The 22,195-nt window shown below is 45.1% G+C and overlaps 1 protein-coding gene across 1 annotated transcript; it reads left to right on the forward strand.

Moving 5' to 3' along the window:
• The first annotated feature begins 21,456 nt into the window (after nt 1-21,456).
• On the forward strand, nt 21,457-21,758 carry LOC121460960 (40S ribosomal protein S28-like). Its single transcript, XM_041671659.1, has one exon. It carries the CDS (start codon nt 21,466-21,468, stop codon nt 21,673-21,675), a length of 210 nt encoding a protein of 69 aa, XP_041527593.1. The 5' UTR covers nt 21,457-21,465; the 3' UTR covers nt 21,676-21,758.
• The last annotated feature ends 437 nt before the right edge of the window (nt 21,759-22,195 follow it).

Here is a 22,195-nt window from a genome sequence, read left to right on the forward strand (position 1 = left end):
GCTCTGGGCCTGTGTCGTGTGGGAAGTTAAAAATGAAGCATTTTCTCTCCCTTGTCTTGACCAGAGCTCTGGGTGTGTGGGGCTTGAGGTAGTGATGAACCTTCTCTAACCACAGGGAAACAAAAGCCAAATCTGCTTTATAGACAGAATATACATGATCCTGGCCCAGGCACCTCCCCTACCGAGCTAAGAAACTCATTTGGAATATGGCCTACAACCGGATGTTTCGGCACATGCCTACAATCCCAGAACCTAAAAGGCTGAGGCAGGGGGACAGAAAGTTCAAAGTCCATGATGTGGCTGCTGAAAATTATACCTAAATCCTCTCAAAGAACAATAGGTGAGGTGGGATTCCCCTCTGTATGCTGTGAATACCACTGGCTAATAAAGAAATGGCTTTGAGTCTATAACCAAGCAGGGAAGAACAAAACTATGTGGGGAAAACTAAACTGAATGCTGGGAGAAAGAAGGTGGAGTTAAGGAGAAGTCATGTAGCCCTGCAGTCGACAGACACTGGAACTTTATCCAGTAACCACATGGTGATACACAGATTAATGTTGATGGGTTCATTTAAGACATGAGTTAGCCATAAACACGCTTAAGCTATTGGCCAAGCAGTGATTTAAAAAATATAGTTTCTGAGTGATTATTTTGTGTCTGAGCTGCCAGGCACTACGAAAAGCCTCCTACAACAAATAGACACTTTCAGGAGCTTGGCTACCTCTCCAGCCCGATATATATATGTATTCTTCCTATCATGACAGTGTATATATAATGCTGTACTATTGTGAGAGGCTTAGTAGGAACCATTCCTTCTCTGAGACTCGTACATAACTGTCCCTCGGCCATTAGTAAGTGCTCAGTGCAAGGATGGAAGGACCAGAGCATGACAATGAACAGATGGAATTCAATAACAGGCGATCGGAACCACTCTTCACGGAAAGCCAAACACGCTTCCTACATATGACAGGTGTCTGCGTTTAATGTGTGTATTACTTAGGTTTTCCCAGACACATGATGAGTACCTGACAGAAGCAACCTGAGGAGGAATCGCTCCTGGCTCATGGCTTCCGTCGGTTATGATTGAGAAGGCATGACGTTGTTCACAGCCGTGGAGACCCCTCACATCTCAGACAGCCAGAAAGCTGTCCTTGCACAGCTGGCCCACCTGCTGTCGCTTCTGTAGTGCAGGGACTCACGTGTGCAACACCATGCTTGCCGCTGGTTTCAGGACGGCCCAGCTTCCCGTGTTGAGTCACTGCATCGTCCCCTACCTTAGCGGCTCTCTGAATCAATCGTTCTCACTGAACCAGTTTGTCACTGATGTGCTTGCCTTTGTTCTGTGCTGTTCCATGCCACTTTTGTCTCTGTCCATAGGGACCTGAGAAATACTGTGGCACACAACTCCCGTCACAAACAAACAGTATAGGAACGAGAGCACGCATCAGCGTTCGCCGGTAAGAGCACTCGTGGCTCCTGCGGAGGATCCATGTTCAGTTCCTGGCGCCCATGTGATGGTTCTCTACCCCCTATAACACTTCAGGAGATCCGAGGACATCGTCTATCCTCCCATGCACCAGGCACTCATACTGTGCACACGTGTGCGTGCATGCAAGTACTCACATGTGCACATAAAAATAAAATAGACAAGTATTTTCCAAGGTTTTCTTATTCTTTCATATATTATATCCCTACTCTAGTTTTCTCTCCCTCTTCCCTTCCTCCCCTATCTCCTCCGCCCAACCTTCCTCCACCTCACTCAGACAAGAGCAGGCCTCCCAGGGACATCAGCCAAATACAGCATAACAAACTACAATAAGACCAGGCACATACCATCACATCAACGCTGAACAAGGCAACCCAGGAGGAGAAATGGGTCCCACAAGCAGGCAAAGGAGTCAGAGACAGTCCACCTATGCCCCATCTCCCTGTTACGAATTCCCAAAAGAACACCAAGCTATTCAGCTATAACATATATGCAGAAGCCTAGGTCAGACCCTAGAGGTTCCCTGATCTCTGCAAGCCCCCACGAGTCTGGGTCAGTTGATTCTGTGGGTCATGTTTTTATGGTGTCCCTGACCCCTCTGGTACCTCCGATCCTTCCTCCCCCTCCTCCACAGGACTCCAGAGCGCCACCTAATGTTTGGCTGTGGACTCTGCATCAGCTCCCATCAGTTGCTGGATGCAGTCTCTCTGGTTTCTGATGAGGATTCTGCTAGGCTCCTGTCCCAGAACACTGCAGGCAGGACCAACTGTAGGTCGAAGGTTTTGTGCCTGGACTGCTGTCCCAATCCCTCCACTTGAGGCCTTCACTGATTACAGAAGATGACCCATTCAGGCTCCATGTCCCCCATTACTAGGAGTCTTCGCTAGGCTTACTCTCTTAGATTTCAAGGAGTTTCCATTGAATTGGGTTTCCATCTCACCCCTGAAATGCCCCCCAATTCCAGTCATCTCTCCCAGTATTTTCTCCCTTCCTTCCCATGACACCTGATCCCTCCTGTCCCCAACCCCATTTACCCCTAGCCCACTGGCAAAATCTATTCTATTCCCCTTCCCAGGAAGATCCTCACATCCTCCCTTCCCCGCCCTTAAGTCCTCCTTGTTACTTGACCTCTCTGGGTCTCTGATTATAGCATGATGATCTTTTACTTTACAGCTAATGTCCCCTTAAGAGTGAGTGTAATGGATTAAGTAAAATGCTGCAGGTTCCCGAGTGGCTGCAGTGGGCAGCGGGCCATGAGACCAGGCCACAGGTTCCTGAGCATGGGCAGGCAGCAGGCAGTAGGTCCCGAGAGCAGCCAGTCTCAGGCAGAAACAGCGTAGTTCCCCAAGTGGCTGCAGTGGGCCACGAGGGGCAGCAAGTCCCACAAAGAGAGACAGATGGATGGGCATGCCACGAGACCAGGCCTTGAAAGCGGCTGGTCCCAGGCAGGGAGCCACAGGGCAGGTAAGAGACAGAGACATGGATAGGTACACCATGCAGAGTGAGGTTGGATATTTATTTAGTGGTTATAGAAGAGAAGGGGAGTAAGAGGAAGAACAGAGAGAAACAGAGAGACAGAGGGGGAAGGGGAGAAGTGGGGAGAATGGAGGGAGGCAGAAGCTGCCTCTTAGGGGGAGAGATGGAAAAGAGAAGGGACCCAGGCTGGAAGCTGAAGATCAGCTTGCCTCCTCAGATGGCAGACCCAGGAGGGAATGGACGTTGCTTGTCTCTTATAGGGACAGAGCAGAAATTACAGTAAGGACACATCATGTTTGTCTTTCTGGGTCTGAGTTACCTCACTCGGGATGATTTTTCTCTTTCCATCAATTTGCCTGCAAATTTCACAATGTCATTGTTTTTAACAGCTGAGTAATACTCCATTGTGTAAATATACCACATTTTCTTTATCCATTCTTCAGCTGAGGGGCATTTAGTTGTTTCCAGGTTCTGGCTTTTATGAATAAAGCTGCTATGAACATAGTCAAGCAAGTGTCCTTGTGGTAGGATGAATCGTCCTTTGTGTATATAGGCCCCCAAAGAAAATTTTAGAAAAGAAAAAATAATAATAATAAAAGACAAGACCATTTTACTTCTCTGTCTTTCCCGCCTCTTTATCACCTATTTGTCACAGTGGCCTTGGGGACTGCAGTGTGTCACACAGTACACACTTTTGCACAAACAGCTTTACCTGGAAATGTTCATCACAATGTTGTGTTGGTCTGGCTCAAGGCCTCTGGCTTCCAGTACAACATCAATACTTGACCCTCACCAAAACTTCTCTAGGATGTCCTGCTGTTGCCCCAATCATGGGGATCCTGCAGCTCTATCCACAGGACCAGTCCCTTCATGCTCTCCAGCAGGTCAGATATTGGGGAGATGCTGAGGTGGGACAACTCCACCCTGATGGAGGCCAGGGTGGTAGCTGAGCTGGTTAGTCCAAGCTCTGTTGGGACCTCCTCCCTCAGACAATGGACTATCAAGGCTAGTTTTCCCATGCCTATGCTGTTGGGCCAGTCATCCCACACAGATGGTGAGGGGCGGGACCAATTCTTCCAAGTACAGGGCCAGCTTTCCCAGCAGACAAGGGGAAGGGAGTTTTCTTGGGGCTGTCAAGGGTCTCCTGGACAGCACTCCTATACCCAAGGCACTAGAGCTACTTCTAGGGGGAAGGGGGCAGCCGTCTTGCTGAGGTGACTGGCAAGGGGCAGGACCAGCTCTCCAGTGCCCAGATCTCTGGGGCCAGCTCTTCTGTGGCCCCAGTAGTAACACAGGCCACAGACATCAAACACAGACCCTGCTGTGGTAGAGCCATGGACCCAGACAGGCCCAGATATCACATGGCCCCGGGTGGCAACATAGGTCACCCATATCAGCCTTTTCCTCATGGTTATCACATCTTTAGCTCCACTTCCTTCTTTCCCTTTTCTCTACCACATACCTGCTCATCATAGTGGTGCCCACCCACCTGAACCAGGCACCCAGGCAGGCTTGTCATAAAGAAATATTTCTAAAAGTATAATATAGTGCATTGCCAAAGTAATTTCATTCATCCATTCATTCATTCATTATGCCGTTATGGGGACTGAGACAAAGGTCTAACACGGAACTAGGTTCCCAACCCTTGTTTTCTGTACTTTTTATTTTGGGCAAGGAAGATCTTGCTAAATTACCCAGGCTGGCCCTGAACTTAGTCACAGACCTTGAACTCAAGCCCCAACCTGAGTAGCTGTGGTTGCAAGCCTGCATTACCAGGCCATACTCTATAGCCATTCTTATAGGCAAAACTTTGGTTTTGACAAAGAATAATGAGAACCAAGTCCTCCATTTCTGATTTCACATGTCTACTGATGAAAAGAATTTCCCAAAGACCAGTTCCTTGTTCTACTTCAACCTTGCTTCTCCTCCCTTCCTAACTGGTTACCCTACCCAACCTGGGTGTAGGCACTGAAGGTCACGGGCTTAGCTCCATCCAGAGTCTGGTTCACAACCTTTCTGTCACAGCAGTTAGGGACAGTCACAGTGGATGGTGCAGATATTCCTGGAAGTCATTCCTAAACCAGACCAGCCAACAATAACATACCCAATCTGCTAAACTGTGGCCGCATAAATACACCCATACTTTACATAACCCCAACTCAATTTCCCCTCATCCAGATTCCCCAAATACCCACAGCCATTTCATCACCGCGAGGCACAAGGGAAATTATGATGAAAGGAAAGTCTACGAGGCAAAAGACCGCAGTAAAATATCCTTTACAGAGATATATGGCTATTGGAACATTCTGACCGCTCCCTACCCCAGGGGCTTAGAGGGCGGCAACTCTGGTAAGCGACAGGAAACAGGAGTTTGGTTAATCTGCATCTGGATGACAGATATAAGTGATCTCTGATTCTGTTCTATGGTTTTTGTTCACTTCTTGTGGTTCAAGGGCTCAAACTCAAGGCTTCACACACTAAACAAGTCTCTCACCATGAAGCTAGAGCCTCATCCCACTCCTACCTTTGGTTAAGAAGATAACGTGGCTCTCCACTGTGGCTTATTCTTTACTATTTAACTGAGTACCAGGAAACTCAGAGAAAACATTTATTGTAATGTATTTAGCCCTAAAAGAAAACCATGATCAGGGCTGGGGACAGTTCCTTAGGCAAAGCTGTTGTCACACAAGCTTAATGGACTGAGTTCAGACACCCCAGAATCCACATAAAAGCCAGACAGAATCTCCTATTCATCTGCCTTGCTAGCACTCACATAGGGAAGTGGGAGCCGGAGGCAGGAGCGTGCCTGGAAGTCCCTGGACCAGCTATCCTAGCACACACATAGGGAAGTGGGAGAGGGAGGCAGGAGCGTGCCTGGAAGTCCCTGGACCAGCTAGCCTAGCACACACAGCAGGTGAATGAGAGAGAGCCTGCCTCAAGATGGAAGGTGGGGACTGACGCCCAAGATTTCTCAGGGCCAGTGATAGAGTTGTGCGCCTTTAACCCCAGCACTCTAGAGGCAGAGGCAGGCTGATCTCTGTGAGTCTGAGGCCAGCCTGATCTACAGAGTGAGTTTCAGGACAATCAGGGCTACTCAGAGAAACATCGTCTTGAAAATCCAAAAATAAATAAACGAATAAATAAAGATTTCCTGACTTGCACACATGTGTGCCTATACACTAATACACAAACATGTACATCCACGCAGACACAAAAGAAGAAAGAAAACCACATTGGTGGCAGTGGGGGAGGGAGAGAACAAAACTTACTTGACTATCTATTCTTTGTAGAAAGCATAACTAAAACAATATAGATATATAATGGTTTATTTAATAAAGAATATAGTTTTTGTGCTGAAGACAACTAAATCTTATTAATTCTCAGATTTTGGCAACTGAAGATGTTTATACTTTCTCCTGATAGTCACTCATTAACCCATTTAAACACGTGATCAAGTGCCATTGGCTTTCCTCTTACTGACAGGAGTTGAAATGCTTTAGAAGGGGAAGCTTATGGGTATGGATAGAGCCCTGTAATCATTCTATTGGTATGCGGACGGCAGGCCTGTTTCCTATTCCTTTCAAATGCCAGGCAGTATGGCTGTTTCCTTTGTTCCCATGGAAACCTCAGCCTTGCTGAAGTTCAAGCTAATTTCTTACTGCCATCTGCCTGCAGACCCACGGGGCTTTCTCCTGCTAACATCACGCAGGGAAATGAAGTTAACTTGGGAGTTTGCATCTCTGGCGAACATCTCTTAAGAGAATGAGGCTACCTTGAGAGCTTCCTGGGCTGTTTCTCCGGGAGGTCAGGACGTAAAGCAGATCCAGCTGGACCTCACTACGAACGATTTAGTAGTGGAAGGATGAAAGGAGTTAAAGTGTAGTATGTGAACACTTTTAGTAAAGATGAGGGCCTGCACCAGATAGGGCCTATCAACTGTCTGTCATGGATTGGGGTGGGGCTATAGGGCCCTGCCCCCTCACTGCTGAACTATCAGCTACTGATGGATTCTGGGGGAGGGGCAGCAGTTGTCTTCAGTTGTTTTGCACCCACTGAGTAACCTAGGAGGCTCAAACCCATCGCCACACAGATGGTCCTGAGTAAACCCAGTGGGTCCCCAAAACAACAGCAAAAGGGAACTCGAAGGCAGGAGGGTGGGTCAGCAGGAGTGGAAAGGAGATTAAGAAGGGTAGGGGGCTTATAATAATCAGAATGTGCTATATATCCATATGATGTTATCAAATAAAGTTATCAATAAAAGTTATTTTTAAAATGAAGCAATATTCAACACAAATGTTTAAAATAGTTCAGACCAGGGGCTGGGAAGATGGCTTGGTGGATAAGGGGCTTTCTGTGCAAGTGTGGGTTCCACATTTGGGGTTCCCAACACCCCAATCCACATAAAGAAAAAACAAAACAAGCAAAAAACACAGGAGTGTGCAGGACTAAGAAGATGGTTCAGTGTTAAGAACACTTGTTCTTGCAAAGGACAGTGAAGTCGGGGGCAAGGACAGGGTTTGATTCCCAACACCCGTACAGTGGATCCCACCAGTCTCTAACTCCAGTTCCAGGGCATCTGTCCCACCTCTCAGACACCAGGCATACGTGGTGCACAGACACGCATGCAGGCTAGACACTCGTACACGTATGGACATGGTAGCCCTGCTGTCACACCTTGGCCAGGCAGACACAGAGGGTCCTCAAGGCAAGTTAACTAACTAGACTAGCTGAATCAAAACTCTACAGTTTCAGCCGCAGACACTGCCTCACTGACGTAATGAAAAGCAAACAAAAAAACACACCCAACATCAACTTCTAGTCTCCAAACCCACTTGGGCACACACACATACATACGCAGGCAAAACACAGTGTTGTGGGATAATCTTTTCTGTGTACTGTAAAGATGTGTCTCCACCTACCATGCCTCCTGATTGGCTTAACACAGAGCTGAATGATCGACAGCTCGGCAGAATTTCTGGAAAGAGGGAACTCTGGGAAGAAGAGAGCTGTAGAGATACCAGTGACACAAGGAGCAGGTTGGACCAACAGAATGGGAGAGAAATAAAAGCCATGTGGCAGAACATAGGTTAATAGAAACAGGTTAATTTAAGTCATAAGAACTAATTGAGAAGAAGCCTAAGCTAAGGCCAAGCTGTCATAATTAATAATAAGTCTTCATGTTGCTATTTGGGGGAGCGGAGGTTGACAACAAAGTCCAACTACAATACACCTTACACTGGACAAAGCCTACGTAATGTATTTTATTTTTTAAACCCCCAAATTGACCAGCTTTCTGTATGCATCTTGAGAATGTTAGCAATGTCTTCAATCAGAGGTCATAAACTAGTGACCCGTGGTTCCGCTCTAGACCAGAGACAGGGTCTGGAGCCTGCACAACATCTTCAAACAGTACTTAAGTAGATCCCAACTTTTAGAAATCAGGAACAAAAACTAACGGTAACAAACACTAGATCTCCACCCTCTCTAGGAAACTTGGAAGAGGCAGCAGCACACTCCTGCTCTGTGGAAGCCAGGGCACAGTGGCAGCCATCCCTGCCAGGCCCTTTGGTTCACACTCGCTTGCTTCCATCATTCACTGCTGGCGTCAGCACCGCTGACACCCACAATGTGCGCCTTAACTTCGCATCATGCCCATCTCCCAAAAGGTGATACAGAAATTAAAACCCAAGCACAGGCCACACACTGTTTCCTAGAGCAGTCACCCCTCCAAGGACACGGAACCTATGTACACCCTCCCGAGTACCTACAGTTATCCTTTAGTTACATGCAACTAATACTGTGGAATTGCTATATAAAAATCATGCCTTCATTGTTTAGGAGCTAATCACAATGCGGGGGGGGGGGGAGATCTGTACATGTTCTATACATGTGGGGGTCTCTGAGACCACCGTGGCTAGCAGATTAATGATATACAGAAAGCAAGAAGGTAGTTTAGTTCAGCACAGCTCAGCAGGCAGCATTGGTTCAGAGCAAGTCGTTTATTTTAGGCATAAAATGCAGTGAAAACTTTCTTGGTGATAATTAATTCCGTAAGCAGACTAAAACTTCAACCTCTTTGTAAAGTACACGTGACATCTTTCATAAAGATGGCTTCTCTAGACTGGTTCCGTGTGACCCTTTCTATAAAGATAAGGTTCTATAGATAAAGGCATTGGAGAGGACCCACTGTGGGCTCGGCTACACAGAGAGCAAAAATGTCACCACGCTATTAACCATGTCCACTCCTGGCCTTCTGGGTGGAAAGCAGGTTATAAACATCCCTCTCTTGGAAGGGACATCACCATGTGTCTAACATTCCTGCTTCCCCTGGTGCTAACCAGTGAGCAGAAGGACGTCTGTACCTCCCACACGGACTGATGCAATTTGTTTGAAAGTATTTCCCACCTGAGATTTGTCGAATCAGCAAATGCACAGACTGGATACCAAGCGGGGTATTGAAGAGTAGTTTTACCCACCTAATACAGAGTAGCAAAATAGATGGTAGTCATTTTGTTTGCCTCTTCTTGATAGCTTCGTTACTTTCTTTTCTTTTCTTTTTCTTTTTTTTTTTTTTTTTTTTTTTTTTTTTGGTTTTTCGAGACAGGGTTTCTCTGTGGTTTTGGAGCCTGTCCTGGAACTAGCTCTTGTAGACCAGGCTGGTCTCGAACTCACAGAGATCCGCCTGCCTCTGCCTTCCAAGTGCTGGGATTAAAGGCGTGCGCCACCACTGCCCGGCTGCTTCGTTACTTTCTATTGCTGTGATAAAACTCCTCGACCAAGGTAACTTACAGATGAAAGCATTTAATTTGGGCTCATGGTTGCAGAGACACAGACAGAGAGAGACCAAGAGAGGGAGACACTGGGGATGGTGTAGGTTTTTGAAACCTTAAAACCTGTCCCCACTGACATGCCTCCTACAAAGAGGTCACAGTTCCTAAGCATTCCCAAACTGTCCCACCAACTGGGAACCAATAATTCAAATATACGAGCCTATGGAGGCCATTCTCATTCAAACTATTACACTTAATTTGAATAATTTGCAGTGTTTCCCTTTGAGGACAAATAAAAGAGTTGACAGTCGCATATTGGCATTTCCATTTTCCATCTAGAAATATTTACTAACAAATGTCACCCACAGTCATGTTCTTCCCACATGGCAGGTGCTGTAGAGCAGGGCTTCCTAAACTTCGTTCCATTCATGACCTCTTTGGGCCTGAGACATTGCTATGTGACCCTGGGTAAATGTAGGTATACAAAATATCTCCCCAAGTCAAGCATTGACTGATAATAAGGAAAAATTTTACCACTTATTAACAAAAGTCTATCTGCACACTGGAAGATGGACTCAATGAGTTATCTCGGAGCTTAACATGTAGCTGCGGGTAAAGTGATTGCAGAGCACATGCCAAGCTGGGTTGAATCCTCAGTGCCACGTAAACCAGGTGTGTGGTGCAAGGTTATCATCCCAACACTCTATACGTAGAGGCAGAAGAACAGAAGTCCAAGTTCTCAGTTCCTTAGTGAGTTCTGAGATGGCCTGGGATACATGGGCTCTAATCTAAAGAGAAAGAAAACTGTGGAATACCTGATACTGCAAAATGTATTGCATCTTTAATCCTTTGCTATAATTTGATTTTGTGATTAATACTGAGAATGTCACTTCTTATAAACACATACTGCAGGGAGCAGGAGTATGTTTATGACCATTTCAGAAACGGTTGGAAATTTTGAAATCCTAAACCAAATTCTTTTCATGATTTCTTTCCAATGACGGTTCATCCTGAACTATCCTGAACAGCCATCTGTGAAACCCAACATTCTAACTCTTTCCAGTGCAAAGAGGTGCTGCTTGGTTCTTACGTGCTGCAGAACGGTGATGAGAAAATAAAGTCTTTGTTTTGTTTGATTAATCCAGCAAAAATTTGCAATTCAAGCATTCAATAGTCTTGACCCTTAGACCAGGTATTCTGGGCAGCATCTGTTGGTGTTGTTTGCTTTGGTGGCTTCCACAGTGCATATTTGGACCCAAGGCTGCAGTGAAGTCACAAAGTGTGATGCGGAAGGGTCCCTCCTGGGACCACCTCAGATTCACTACCTGTTTGGTTTTGAATTGCTAATCAGCCATTACAAGTTCAGAAACTTTTTATATTGCCAAAGGTTTACAAGAAACAATAGACTTGCACTCAAGATGAATCCATGAAGAAGGCTCATTTCAGAGATGTTTTGAATGATTACTCCAGGAATACAGAGGCCTACCAACAGCAAAGAATTATTAAGCAAATTATTAAAATAGAACCATTAACTGTGGCCATTCCATACTTACTAATATGTACAACGATTATAATAAATAGTTAAAAGGAAGAAACCTAAATTTCTGAGTAACAATCATATCAAGAGGAAATTCTTTTTTTTAAATATTTATTTATTTATTAAAGATTTCTGCCTCCTCCCCGCCACCGCCTCCCATTTCCCTCCCCCTCCCCCAAGCAAGTCCCCCTCCCTCGTCAGCCCGAAGAACAATCAGGGTTCCCTGCCCTGTGGGAAGTCCAAGGACCACCCACCTCCATCCAGGTCTAGTAAGGTGAGCATCCAAACTGCCTAGGCTCCCCCAAAGCCAGTACGTGGAGTAGGATCAAAAACCCATTGCCATTGTTCTTGAGTTCTCAGTAGTCCTCATTGTCCGCTATGTTCAGTGAGTCCGGTTTTATCACATGCTTTTTCAGACCCAGGCCAGCTGGCTTGGTGAGTTCCCGATAGAACATCCCCATTGTCTCAGTGTGTGGGTGCACCCCTCGTGGTCCTGAGTTCCTTGCTCGTGCTCTCTCTCCTTCTGCTCCTGATTTGGACCTTGAGATTTCAGTCCTGTGCTCCAATGTGGGTCTCTGTCTCTGTCTCCTTTCATCGCCTGATGAAGGTTAATATTCAAGAGGATGCCTGTATGTTTTTCTTTGGGTTCACCTTCTTATTTAGCTTCTCTAGGATCACGAATTATAGGCTCAATGTCCTTTATTTATGGTTAGAAACCAAATATGAGTGAGTACATCCCATGTTCCTCTTTTTTGGGTCTGGCTTACCTCACTCAGGATAGTGTTTTCCATTTCCGTCCATTTACATGCAAAATTCAAGAAGTCATTGTTTTTTACTGCTGAGTAGTACTCTAATATGTATATATTCCATATTTTCTTCATCCATTCTTCCATTGAAGGGCGTCTAGGTTGTTTCCAGGTTCTGGCTATTACAAACAATGCTGCTATGAACATAGTTGACCATATGCTTTTGTTGTATGATAGGGCATCTCTTGGGTATATTCCCAAGAGTGGTATTGCTGGGTCCAGGGATAGGTTGATCCCGAATTTCCTGAGAAACCGCCACACTGCTTTAAGAGGAAATTCTTGAATAACATAGCTAAACGTTGATGGAAAAATTCTTTGATCCTATGAACCAGTGTGTTAATAATCACAGTGAGATGCATGGGGATAATTTAAATTATTTCCACTAGACATCTGTATTTTCTAGTATTTTACAATGGACTTGGATCACATTTTTTTTTTTTTTTTTTTTTTTGGTTTCTCGAGACAGGGTTTCCCTGTGGCTTTGGAGCCTGTCCTGGAACTAGCTCTGTAGACCAGGCTGGTCTGGTCTTGAACTCACAGAGATCCGCCTGCCTCTGCCTCCCGAGTGCTGGGATTAAAGGAATGCGCCACCATCGCCCGGCTGGATCACATTGTTTTTACTTTTCTTTTTAATTAAGAAAAAACAATATAAAGAGACAGACTGTTGGCCTGACCTGTATGTAATTCTAGCACTTGGGAGGAGGAGACAAGAATATCAATTCTTGGTCATCCTTGGCTACAAAGTAATTTCAAGGCCAGCCAGGGCTACAGAAAACCACAGTCCAAAAGTTCAGATATACATATTTTAAATTTTATGGTGGTTTTAATATATGTATTTTTATATGTTAAATATATCAAATGTTATTTTCGATATATTTTATTTATTAACATAGTAATAATTTACTATATTAATATAACATATATTATATATATATTTATATATATTAAAAGCAACTTAAAGAATTAAAAGCCAGGATGGCTGAACCATAACCAATAATGAGTGGCAAGGGCTAGGAAAAGAGGGCCGAGATCATAGGTTCAGGGTTGACCATTGTCCTGCATGTACTGCATCAACATTTCCTCCAACATTCCAGGAAATAATCTAACCATAAAAATGACAAAGCCATGTTTCTTAGCACACATCAAGAGACCTTGGAAGTTAACACTAGAGTCAATATCTTCACACACTTTTATTCTCATCTAAATGGCTGCAACGCAACCCATTTTCCTTTGCCCGTGTTGCCTAACAACGAAATCTAAAGAGTATTTCACTGAGGTGATTATTGCCATTTTCTACCCAACACCCCATGGTTACCTACAGCATGGCCTCTCCTAACTTTGTCTGGAACCAGCCCAGTCCCATGTGCTCCAAAAGCAGCTGTTGATTTGAAAGCAGAGAGTGTGGACCCCTCCCCTAAAGGGGGGACTGGGGCTGACACCTCCAGGTGGCACTAATGTTCTCCACGGGGCAGTTTCATATGGACTCACACTAGTTCAGGGCAAAAACAAATAATGGCACAATCACACACAGTTAGTTTATGACATCTTCTACCTTAGTTTAACGAATTTGTGCCCCAAGATTACTGTAACAAAAAAATCACAACATGACTGTTTAAAACAACAAAAATTTATTTTCTTTCAGCTCTAAAGGGTAAACCCTTCCTTGACACTTTCAGTCTCCTCTGGCTTACAGTGTTTCTTGACTTCAGGGGACATCACTCCAGCTGAGTTTCCAGCTTCACATGGCCACCTCCCTGTGTATATCTCTGCCTCTTTCAGACCTCTTCTGAGGACCCTAATCACTGGGTGATTAGAAACCACCAAAGTCCAAAATGAATGCATGCATTGAAAAAGGCAGTATTTCTGAGATAGGAGGATGGCAAATTTGGGGCCAGTATAGACTGTATTAGTACAATCCTGTCTCAAATGAAGGAAAAAAAAGGAGTGAAGGTAAGATGGAGCAGGGATCTGGGGGGAGGGAGGGTAGAGAAACAGAGAGAGAGAGAGAGAGAGAGAGAGAGAGAGAGAGAGAAACATCATTTCAAAGTAAGTTCATATTCATAGGACTTGGAGGGAGGACTAAGGCTTGTATATCTTTCTTGGGATTCTACCTGAACCCACTACAATGTATACACAGTTTCCTTTTAGGCTAGACGCTAATCACAGCTAACATTTATTTACAGTTGATTCAGCTGTCAGGAAGTGAGCATTTTTATAAGCACTGTCTCAAGGCAGACACAAAATCTTCCACTCTGTGCTGCCCCACCTCCCCTCAACCACCCAAATATCCAGTGTCCATTATTTTGTCTTCTGCTAAAGAGAGTAGCATTTCAAAATTCCTGCCAGGGGACAAAGCGGTGGCTTTCACAGTGAGGAAGAACTGTAGCTCGCAGACAGTCCCCAGTATGACCTGTTTGGCCGCTTTTTCAAGCTGCACAGCTAGGCTTACCCTTGGTTGTAATACTGATGAAATCTGTAGGATTTAGTGCCTGCCCAAGGCCAGGCTCATGTTAAGACACAAGCTTGAAGTTCAGTGGTGTGCTTCAACGTTGTCAGTGTTAATTTTTGCTAATTTTACACAGGTATGCTTTCTTCACAGAGTCTGAAACGTCCATTTCTTTCTCTGTGATCTGGGCTATGTTACATAAATTAGCCGCCCTTCACAAGAGGTTTTAAAAATAACTAAAAAGGCCAAATACATACAATCCCTGCCACTTCCCAGGTTATGCCTAGTTAAACTATCATGCATACTGTTTTTTCCAACTTTCTTATAAAAGTTGTTCAAACAGACCTCAGAAATGAAAGAATTTAACAATCCTCAAATATCCACTACTTAAATTCTACATTACTCTTCTGCAACAGCTTGATTCTGCAACTATCTGTCTTATGTTTCTCCCTGAATACTTCAGTATGAACATTATCATGCCAGCGCAGAACCTAGGCTCTGTGTGTGTGTGTGTGTGTGTGTGTGTGTGTGTGTGTGTGGTGCATGCACACGGGTGTAGACAGATGGGAGCCCCTGTGTGCCCACACACGAAGGCCAGAGGAGGCTATAGTGTCCTACCCTGTCACTCTCTACTCTCTCAATGAGTGGAGTTCTGTCACTGAACCTGACACTAGGCTTATGGCAAGCAAGCTGAAGAGATCCTCCTGTCTCTGCCTGCCCCAGCACTGGGGTTACAGTCAAGCGTGGCAATGCTCAGCATACTTTATGGGTTCTGGGATCAAAATTCCAGGCCTTGTGCTGAAGCAGAAAGCCTTTTTAACCCTCCAAGCCTTCTTACCAAGCTCTTTGGAGGCAGGCAGGTGGATACCAGGAGTAAAGAGAGAGGAGGGGGCCTCGCTGAGCATGCCCACCTCGTTCTCCACTTACTTATTAAACCAGGCACTTCGCTGGCCACAGAGAGAAGTAGCTGAAATGTTTGAAGTATGGCAGCAAGGATTGGTCTCCACACAGAGCCAGGGAAAGAGGAGAGTGTACTCTTTTACTGTGGTACCCTGAACGGTGGGACAGGTGGCCTTCTTCCACAGCATCCCAGCAACGGGTCTGCCACACTCACCCACTGGACAACTCTAGGATCTTCATTTTTCACAACTGTGTCTGTAGCCACCTCTGTTTCTCTTTGTTCATCTTTGGTTGTGGTTAGTTTTTCGAGAAAAGGTTTCTCTGTGTAGCCCTGGCTATCCTGGAACTTGCTTTGTAGTTCAGGATGGCCTTGAACTCATAAAGATCCATCTTCTTCTGCCTACTGAGTGCTTGGGATTAAAGGTGCGCACCACTATCATTTCAGACCCATAGCTAAAAAATGACAGGAAAAGACTAAAATTGATGACGTAATTCTTTGGGACCAGTCACTGAAGCTCAAGAGACAGTGACTGGCCTGATGTAGCTCATTGTCACCTGTGTTCATAGAGGTAAAGCCCATTATGACACAAAGTTAGGGGAATTGGGCCTTACCAACTCCACAAAGGAAATCCAATTCTATAAGTCATGTGTACCCATTCCACTCCCCAAAAAGGCCCAGTTTACCCTTAAAATCCTGTAGGAAAAAGCTTTATCTTATTGATGTTACATAGAGAAACTAACTCTAGCCAATAGCTTTTATATTGCAACACTGTAAAGCTATGGTTCTCAACCTGTAAGTTACGACCCATTTGCGGGTGGTATATCACATATCCTGCAAAGCAGATGTTTACATTATGATTCATAACAGTAGCAACAAAATAATCTTATGGTTGGGATCACCACAACATAAGGAATGGTATTAAAGGGATGCAGTGTTAGGAAGGTTGAGAACCACTGCTTTAAAGGATGTGATTTTTTTCTTTTTAAAGAATTGTCTAGCCGGGCAGTAGTGGCGCACGCCTTTTAATCCCAGCACTTGAGAGGCAGAGGCAGGCGGATCTCTGTGAGTTTGAAGCCAGCCTGTCCTACAAGAATTAGTTCTAGGCCAGGCTCCAAAGCTACAGAGAAACCCTGTCTCAAAAAATAAAAACAACAACAAAAAAAATTGTTTAGATTGAATGACTGGTAAAAGATTATTACTCTCACAGCAAGGAATATTAATGCTATAATTTTTTAGTAAGAGTGATTAAGAAAATTTTTATTCTTAACTTTTGTTGAGCAAAATGAAATTTCTAAGGGTGAATTCAGAAGGCCAGAGGAGCTTGGTAGGAAAGGGAGGGAAGAAAAAAAAAACCCGTTTAACCTCTGCCTCACCTTCTGGTGCATGTTTATTTAAACATTCTGCCAATGTTGATATGATCCACCAAGAATGTAAGCCAGGTTAGGTACAGTTAGATATAATTTATTTACAAATCTGCAGAACTCGGGCTCCTTTTATAACAAACGTTAAGAAAATAAACGGAGTGTACAAGACCCCAGTCAAACAGTGTCAACCTATAAACTGAAAAACAAAGTTGAGACAACTCCAACCCGCAAGCAATGTTGTTTTTCCAGCTCAAATATTTGACTAGTAGTCAAATAAGGGAAGATTATATTGAGATAATGCAGCCACAGCATCTCCTGGGTCAAAGCCTCCGCCATTTCTCTAACTTCAATCTCAAGAAGCAATTCGTTACATCAGAATAAAAACCAAACTCGCCAACACCCGTTTTCTTTTGTGAGATGTGTGGTCTTGGATTGAAACAGTGTCAGCAGAGCAAGGCATTCTAGGATACTTGTTTCTCTCAGCATGTACGTTTAAATCTCAAATGACCCGACTTCTTGGAAGTACCGGAATTAGGCCCTATAAATAGCTGGGATTTGTGGGTTTTTTTTTTTAATGTGTTTTAAAATGTAGTAGACCCTAGTGCGATAGAATTGTAATTTCAGAAACTCAAGGGGCTAAGGGCAGAGGATGGAGAGCTCGGGGCCAGCCTGGGCTATTAGCAAACCATTCTGGGAAACACATACACACAAACTGCTCCTCATAAGATCGCTTCAAATCTTCAATTTATTTCAGATGCTTCATAAGTTCTGTCCTGACCTTCATCCACATGCTCTTGCGGTTAACAAAAGAAAGTCAGTCTGTCGCAGCCCGTGTGCCTCTCACGGACCCTTCCCATGTATTTTATTCCCCTCTACATTAGCATTTGTGAATGGGAAACCAGGCCTTCCAGTCCTGAAGCCTGGGTGGGATTTCCCCACCACCAGACTACACTGATTCACTGAATCCCCCGAGGAGAAGATAGCGGAGCTGGACAGTTGAAACATAACAGGAAAATGGTTCTTGGAGGTTCCTGTAGCAGGAAATAGCTCCTAACTGCCAGGACTGGAACTGCAAGGCCAGACCCCAGTCATATGGAGTCTGGCATTCTCTGTGCAGGGCCACAGCTACTGGAGGGATAAGGCTTTGGAAAAGAAATCATGTCTAAAGTACATCCTGTTGCGCACCGAGCAGACACAGAAAGCTTTGTCCTGGTATATCGTGTGGTGGACAAAGACAGCCTGTGATGGTTCTCTTCCCATTTTGGACCAGCAACCCATTCCTTTGAAAGAAAAATACATGCAAGATAGTAGAAATCAGAATCACTGAGTCAAAGCAGAGGGCAAGCCAATTAGAACTCTGCTTTGATTAGAGAGACTAAGGGAAGTTTCGGGGAAGGATATGGCTGCCCTTCATGATAGTTTAAAGCCTGAATAGTAGCAGATGAACCCCAAATATTTGCAGTTGCCCTTCAATAAAACCACAGGTCCTCATAAGCCTAAATGTTCCATAACGCTTCCACCTTAAACCCAGTCAGACACTGAGCCATGAGTGTATCCGTCAGCATGCTCAGAGCTAACTCACATTAACCACACTTTCCTTTTCTCGTGTGTGTGTGTGTGTATGTGTGTGTGTGTGTGTGTGTGTAGATTAGAGGTCAGGCTTGGTGGCAAGCACCTCTGTCTGCTGAGCCACCTTGCTGACCTTGGTATTTGAATACACTCATGACCGCCCTTTCTGATTTCTAACCCACTGTCCCTTCCTTGGCTGGGATGCCCTTATGGTCCTCCAATAGTGCTTTGTAACAAACAGTATTTGGGAGACACCCACTACATTTGCATAAACACCTCAACCATTCAGGTCACATGGGGGCTTGACCCAACCTTCCAGACACACACTTATTTTATTCTTAGTAATTTTTTTTTATTTTAGTTACGCTATATTTACATCATTTTCCCCTTCTCTTTTCTCCCCACAGCCACTCCTCAGTTCAAGGCAACTGAACCCCACTACACCTGTCTGACACAGAAGTCTAACTTCTTTTAGCTTGGCTTCTTATAGCATCGTTCTAGCCTCTTGATTCTTTTGACGGCCTCTCTCAGCTCGCTCAGGTTTGGGATGATAATCTGGACGGGTGAGATACATAATCGGTACCATTTGCAGAGCACAGCAGCTAGAAGCCCAAGGACTGGAAGCAATCATTTTGTAAGTTTCTCAGAGAGGGAGGCGTGCTGTATTCAGTTTTGAATTTCCACAGGATTCTACCCGTGTGCTTTGATCAGGGTAGACACCTAATACATATTTAGGAGGAAAAGTAGGCTAATCTATCCATAGGGTCTGCTTCCAATTTTGAAAGCATCTGTAATATATATGATGCGTGTGTAGTTGGGAAAGTTTGAGGGGGTAAGTAGTCCTTTTCCAATGTCTCACTGCTCTAACGGCAGCTTGATGGAATTACAGAGCACATACCATACGATCCACCCGTGTAGAGTGTACCACCGATAGACTTCAGGATGCCTAGGCCTGTGCCACCGCTGCAACCAATTTCAGAGGGTTCATCACTCCCTTTCCTCCCCAGTTTCCCCGTGGCCCAGGCAAACGCTAACTAGTTCAGGGTTCTCTGGACTTGCCCGTTCTGGACAATCAGAGAACACAGTCTGACTGTATTCAGGATATAGTTGGCAGCATGCAAAATGAGGCCTCATGTGTCTTATGAGGTCTGAAGTCTTATTTTCCATAATATTTTCAAAGCTCACCCATCTCTATTTCATATACTACCACTCCATTCATTTTACTGCCAAGTCATATTTCACTGGAGGGATAGAAAGCATTTCCGTTTATTCATTCATCCATTGATGGACATCTGGGTTCTTTTCAGTCTTGGCCATGCTGAGCACCGCTGCTGGGAAGATATGTCCTTGTGTAGACATACATTTTCATGTCTCTTGGGTAGAATGCAAGGGCAGACGTGCTAGGTCTTACATTTAACCTTTGGAAGGTGGGGCTGTCTATTCTTCCAACTCGGGTACAGTATTTTCCAAGCCCAGTCTCCCCTCTGCTCCCCATTTCTTCCTCTGAAGCAGCAGGTCTTTATTTCCACTTGCCTCAAGGGCAGGATGTGGCTGGCTGAAAGAAGAAACAACTGACTTTCAAGTCCAAAAGCCTTAGGGGAGCTCTGAAGAGTTGCACAACAAAGGGGATTCAAGAGAGGAGGGCCCTCCTCCACTCCACCCTGATCCACCAAACAAACCCAGCTCCCTCCGGGCTGGAAAGAGGATGAGAGACAGAAGGATGAGACCGGAAAACAGGAGAGGCAGCTCTTTGTGAAACTGCTAAGCTGGGAATCCATTCTGTAGACACAGCTCCATCCCAACGTGGCAAAGAGGAGCCACCGATTTGGCCGTGAAAGACGACACAGACCCAGGTGCACCTGGTGTAATGACCAAATTGGGTAATTAGTCTATCCATGTACGAATTGAATAGTCAGTGGCACAGAACATGGGGTTGGCAGCTCCAGGGACAACTCAGTGACAGCCGCGAAGAGAAGGCCCTGGAGATCTGCTATTTAATTCTGTGGAACTACACTGCCTTTTGTAATTTTGACTTAATTTGAGAGGAAGAGCTGCTACGTTAGCTCCAACCTGATTAAGATCAATTATCTGCCAGTCTACCAAATGATAAGTTTACATTTCAAGCTGTCTTCTGGAGCTGGGGAGATGACACAGTGGGAGGAGAGCCGAAGCTTTAGGGCCCGAGTTCTGAATCCACTCATCCACTCCCCACTCCCACCCCTCAGCTCCAGCAGAGGCGGTGGATCCCAGGGGCTCACTGGCCAGTCAGTCTAGCTGAAAGAACAAGCTTCACGTTCAGAGAGAGGCTCTGTTGTAAAAAGATGGGGGCTGGAGATGGTTCTGTGGTCAAGACCATTTTCTGCTCTTGTAGAGGACCAAGGTCCAGTACCTACCCTGGACATCTCACTATTGCCAGCAACTCTAGTTCCTGCATAAATTGGGAACATGGGAACCATGGGAAAGGGTTGAAGGGGAGGGGAGAGGCAGGGAGGGGAATAGAGAAAAATGTATAGCTCAATAAAATCAATTAAAAAAAGAAAAAAAAAGTTGCTGTGATCATGGTTCTCTTCATAGCAATAAAAATCTTAACTAAGACAGATGGAGAGCAACAGGTGAAGATCCCCAGTCAACTTCTGTCTACACACACTTAAAAAAAATACAAAGTTATATATTCGAGGTATGCACAGAGATCAGTAGCCACTATATAAGATTTTCTTAAAGACCATAAAGACATCAAATAACCTGTGGGAGTGGCCCTGACCCTCCCTGAAGAGGGGTCAGTGCTTGGCAGGCTTTTCTGGAGGTGGAGTCTGAACCAAGGCAATTCCCAAGGGGAAAGGCTTGAGACGGAGCTTTCTGCTTCATTGGCACCCCAAAGATGAATGCCAGGGGCTGGGGTGACGCTTCCAATCAGTAGGGTGAGCATCATTTGAGAACTTCAGCTCTGTCAAACCAGAGCCAGTACTTCAACAACACCCCTGGTGGAGAGCATGCCTCACCTAGCTGATGTTCTGTGGGGCTGGATGAGTGAAGGGAGGGTACTACATATCAATCTAAGTAAGACTTTAAAACATTCGGAGGGGACCCCTCTCCGCCTGATCGCCGCCATCATGGACACGAGTCGCGTGCAGCCCATCAAGCTCGCTAGGGTAACCAAAGTGCTGGGCAGGACCGGTTCGCAGGGACAGTGCACGCAGGTCCTTGTGGAATTTATGGATGACACCAGCCGCTCCATCATCCGAAATGTCAAAGGTCCCGTTCGAGAGGGAGACGTGCTCACCCTATTGGAGTCAGAAAGAGAGGCTCGGAGGTTGCGCTGACTGACCTTCCTGCTGGGTCCTGAGTATACACCACTTGGCCCATGATGACCTGCGACTATTAAATAAAACATTTGTATTTTTTTTTAAAAAAAAAAAACATTCGAAGGGAAAAAATACAAGTTGTCAAACGTTGGCACAAAGATATATACTTTATAGAAAATTTGAGAATATGCACAAAAAAAAATGGTTTACAGCATACAGTGACTACTTCTTTCGAAACAACCACAACTGTCACAACCCACTCTGAGAAGTTATGCCATTCCCCTCTGAAATCTAGCTAACTCAGCAAAAACAGAAAAAAAAAGGAACAAAGAAACAAGAACTCGGACTCCACAGAGGCCTTGATAATGGAATATGCCACTGTGTCCTCTGATGAGGATGCCCATGTGTGGCTCTCAGGTAGCCTCTGTGGAAGCTGGGAACTGAGGGTTCTTCCCCCACTTTCCTGCCTAGAGGTCTGACTGCGGGTAGAGAGGGAAGAGACACAGACAGAGTGAGGGATTTCAAAGGTAGATTAACA

The sequence above is a fragment of the Microtus oregoni genome, unplaced genomic scaffold (assembly GCF_018167655.1).
Source record: "Microtus oregoni isolate MIOR12 unplaced genomic scaffold, Mior012 000021F_ref0000039, whole genome shotgun sequence".
Taxonomy (NCBI): domain Eukaryota; kingdom Metazoa; phylum Chordata; class Mammalia; order Rodentia; family Cricetidae; genus Microtus; species Microtus oregoni.

What these genes read in the sequence shown, in the direction of transcription:
- LOC121460960 (XM_041671659.1), top strand. Translation starts at nt 21,466, where the DNA reads ATGGACACGAGTCGCGTGCAGCCCATCAAGCTCGCTAGGGTAACCAAA.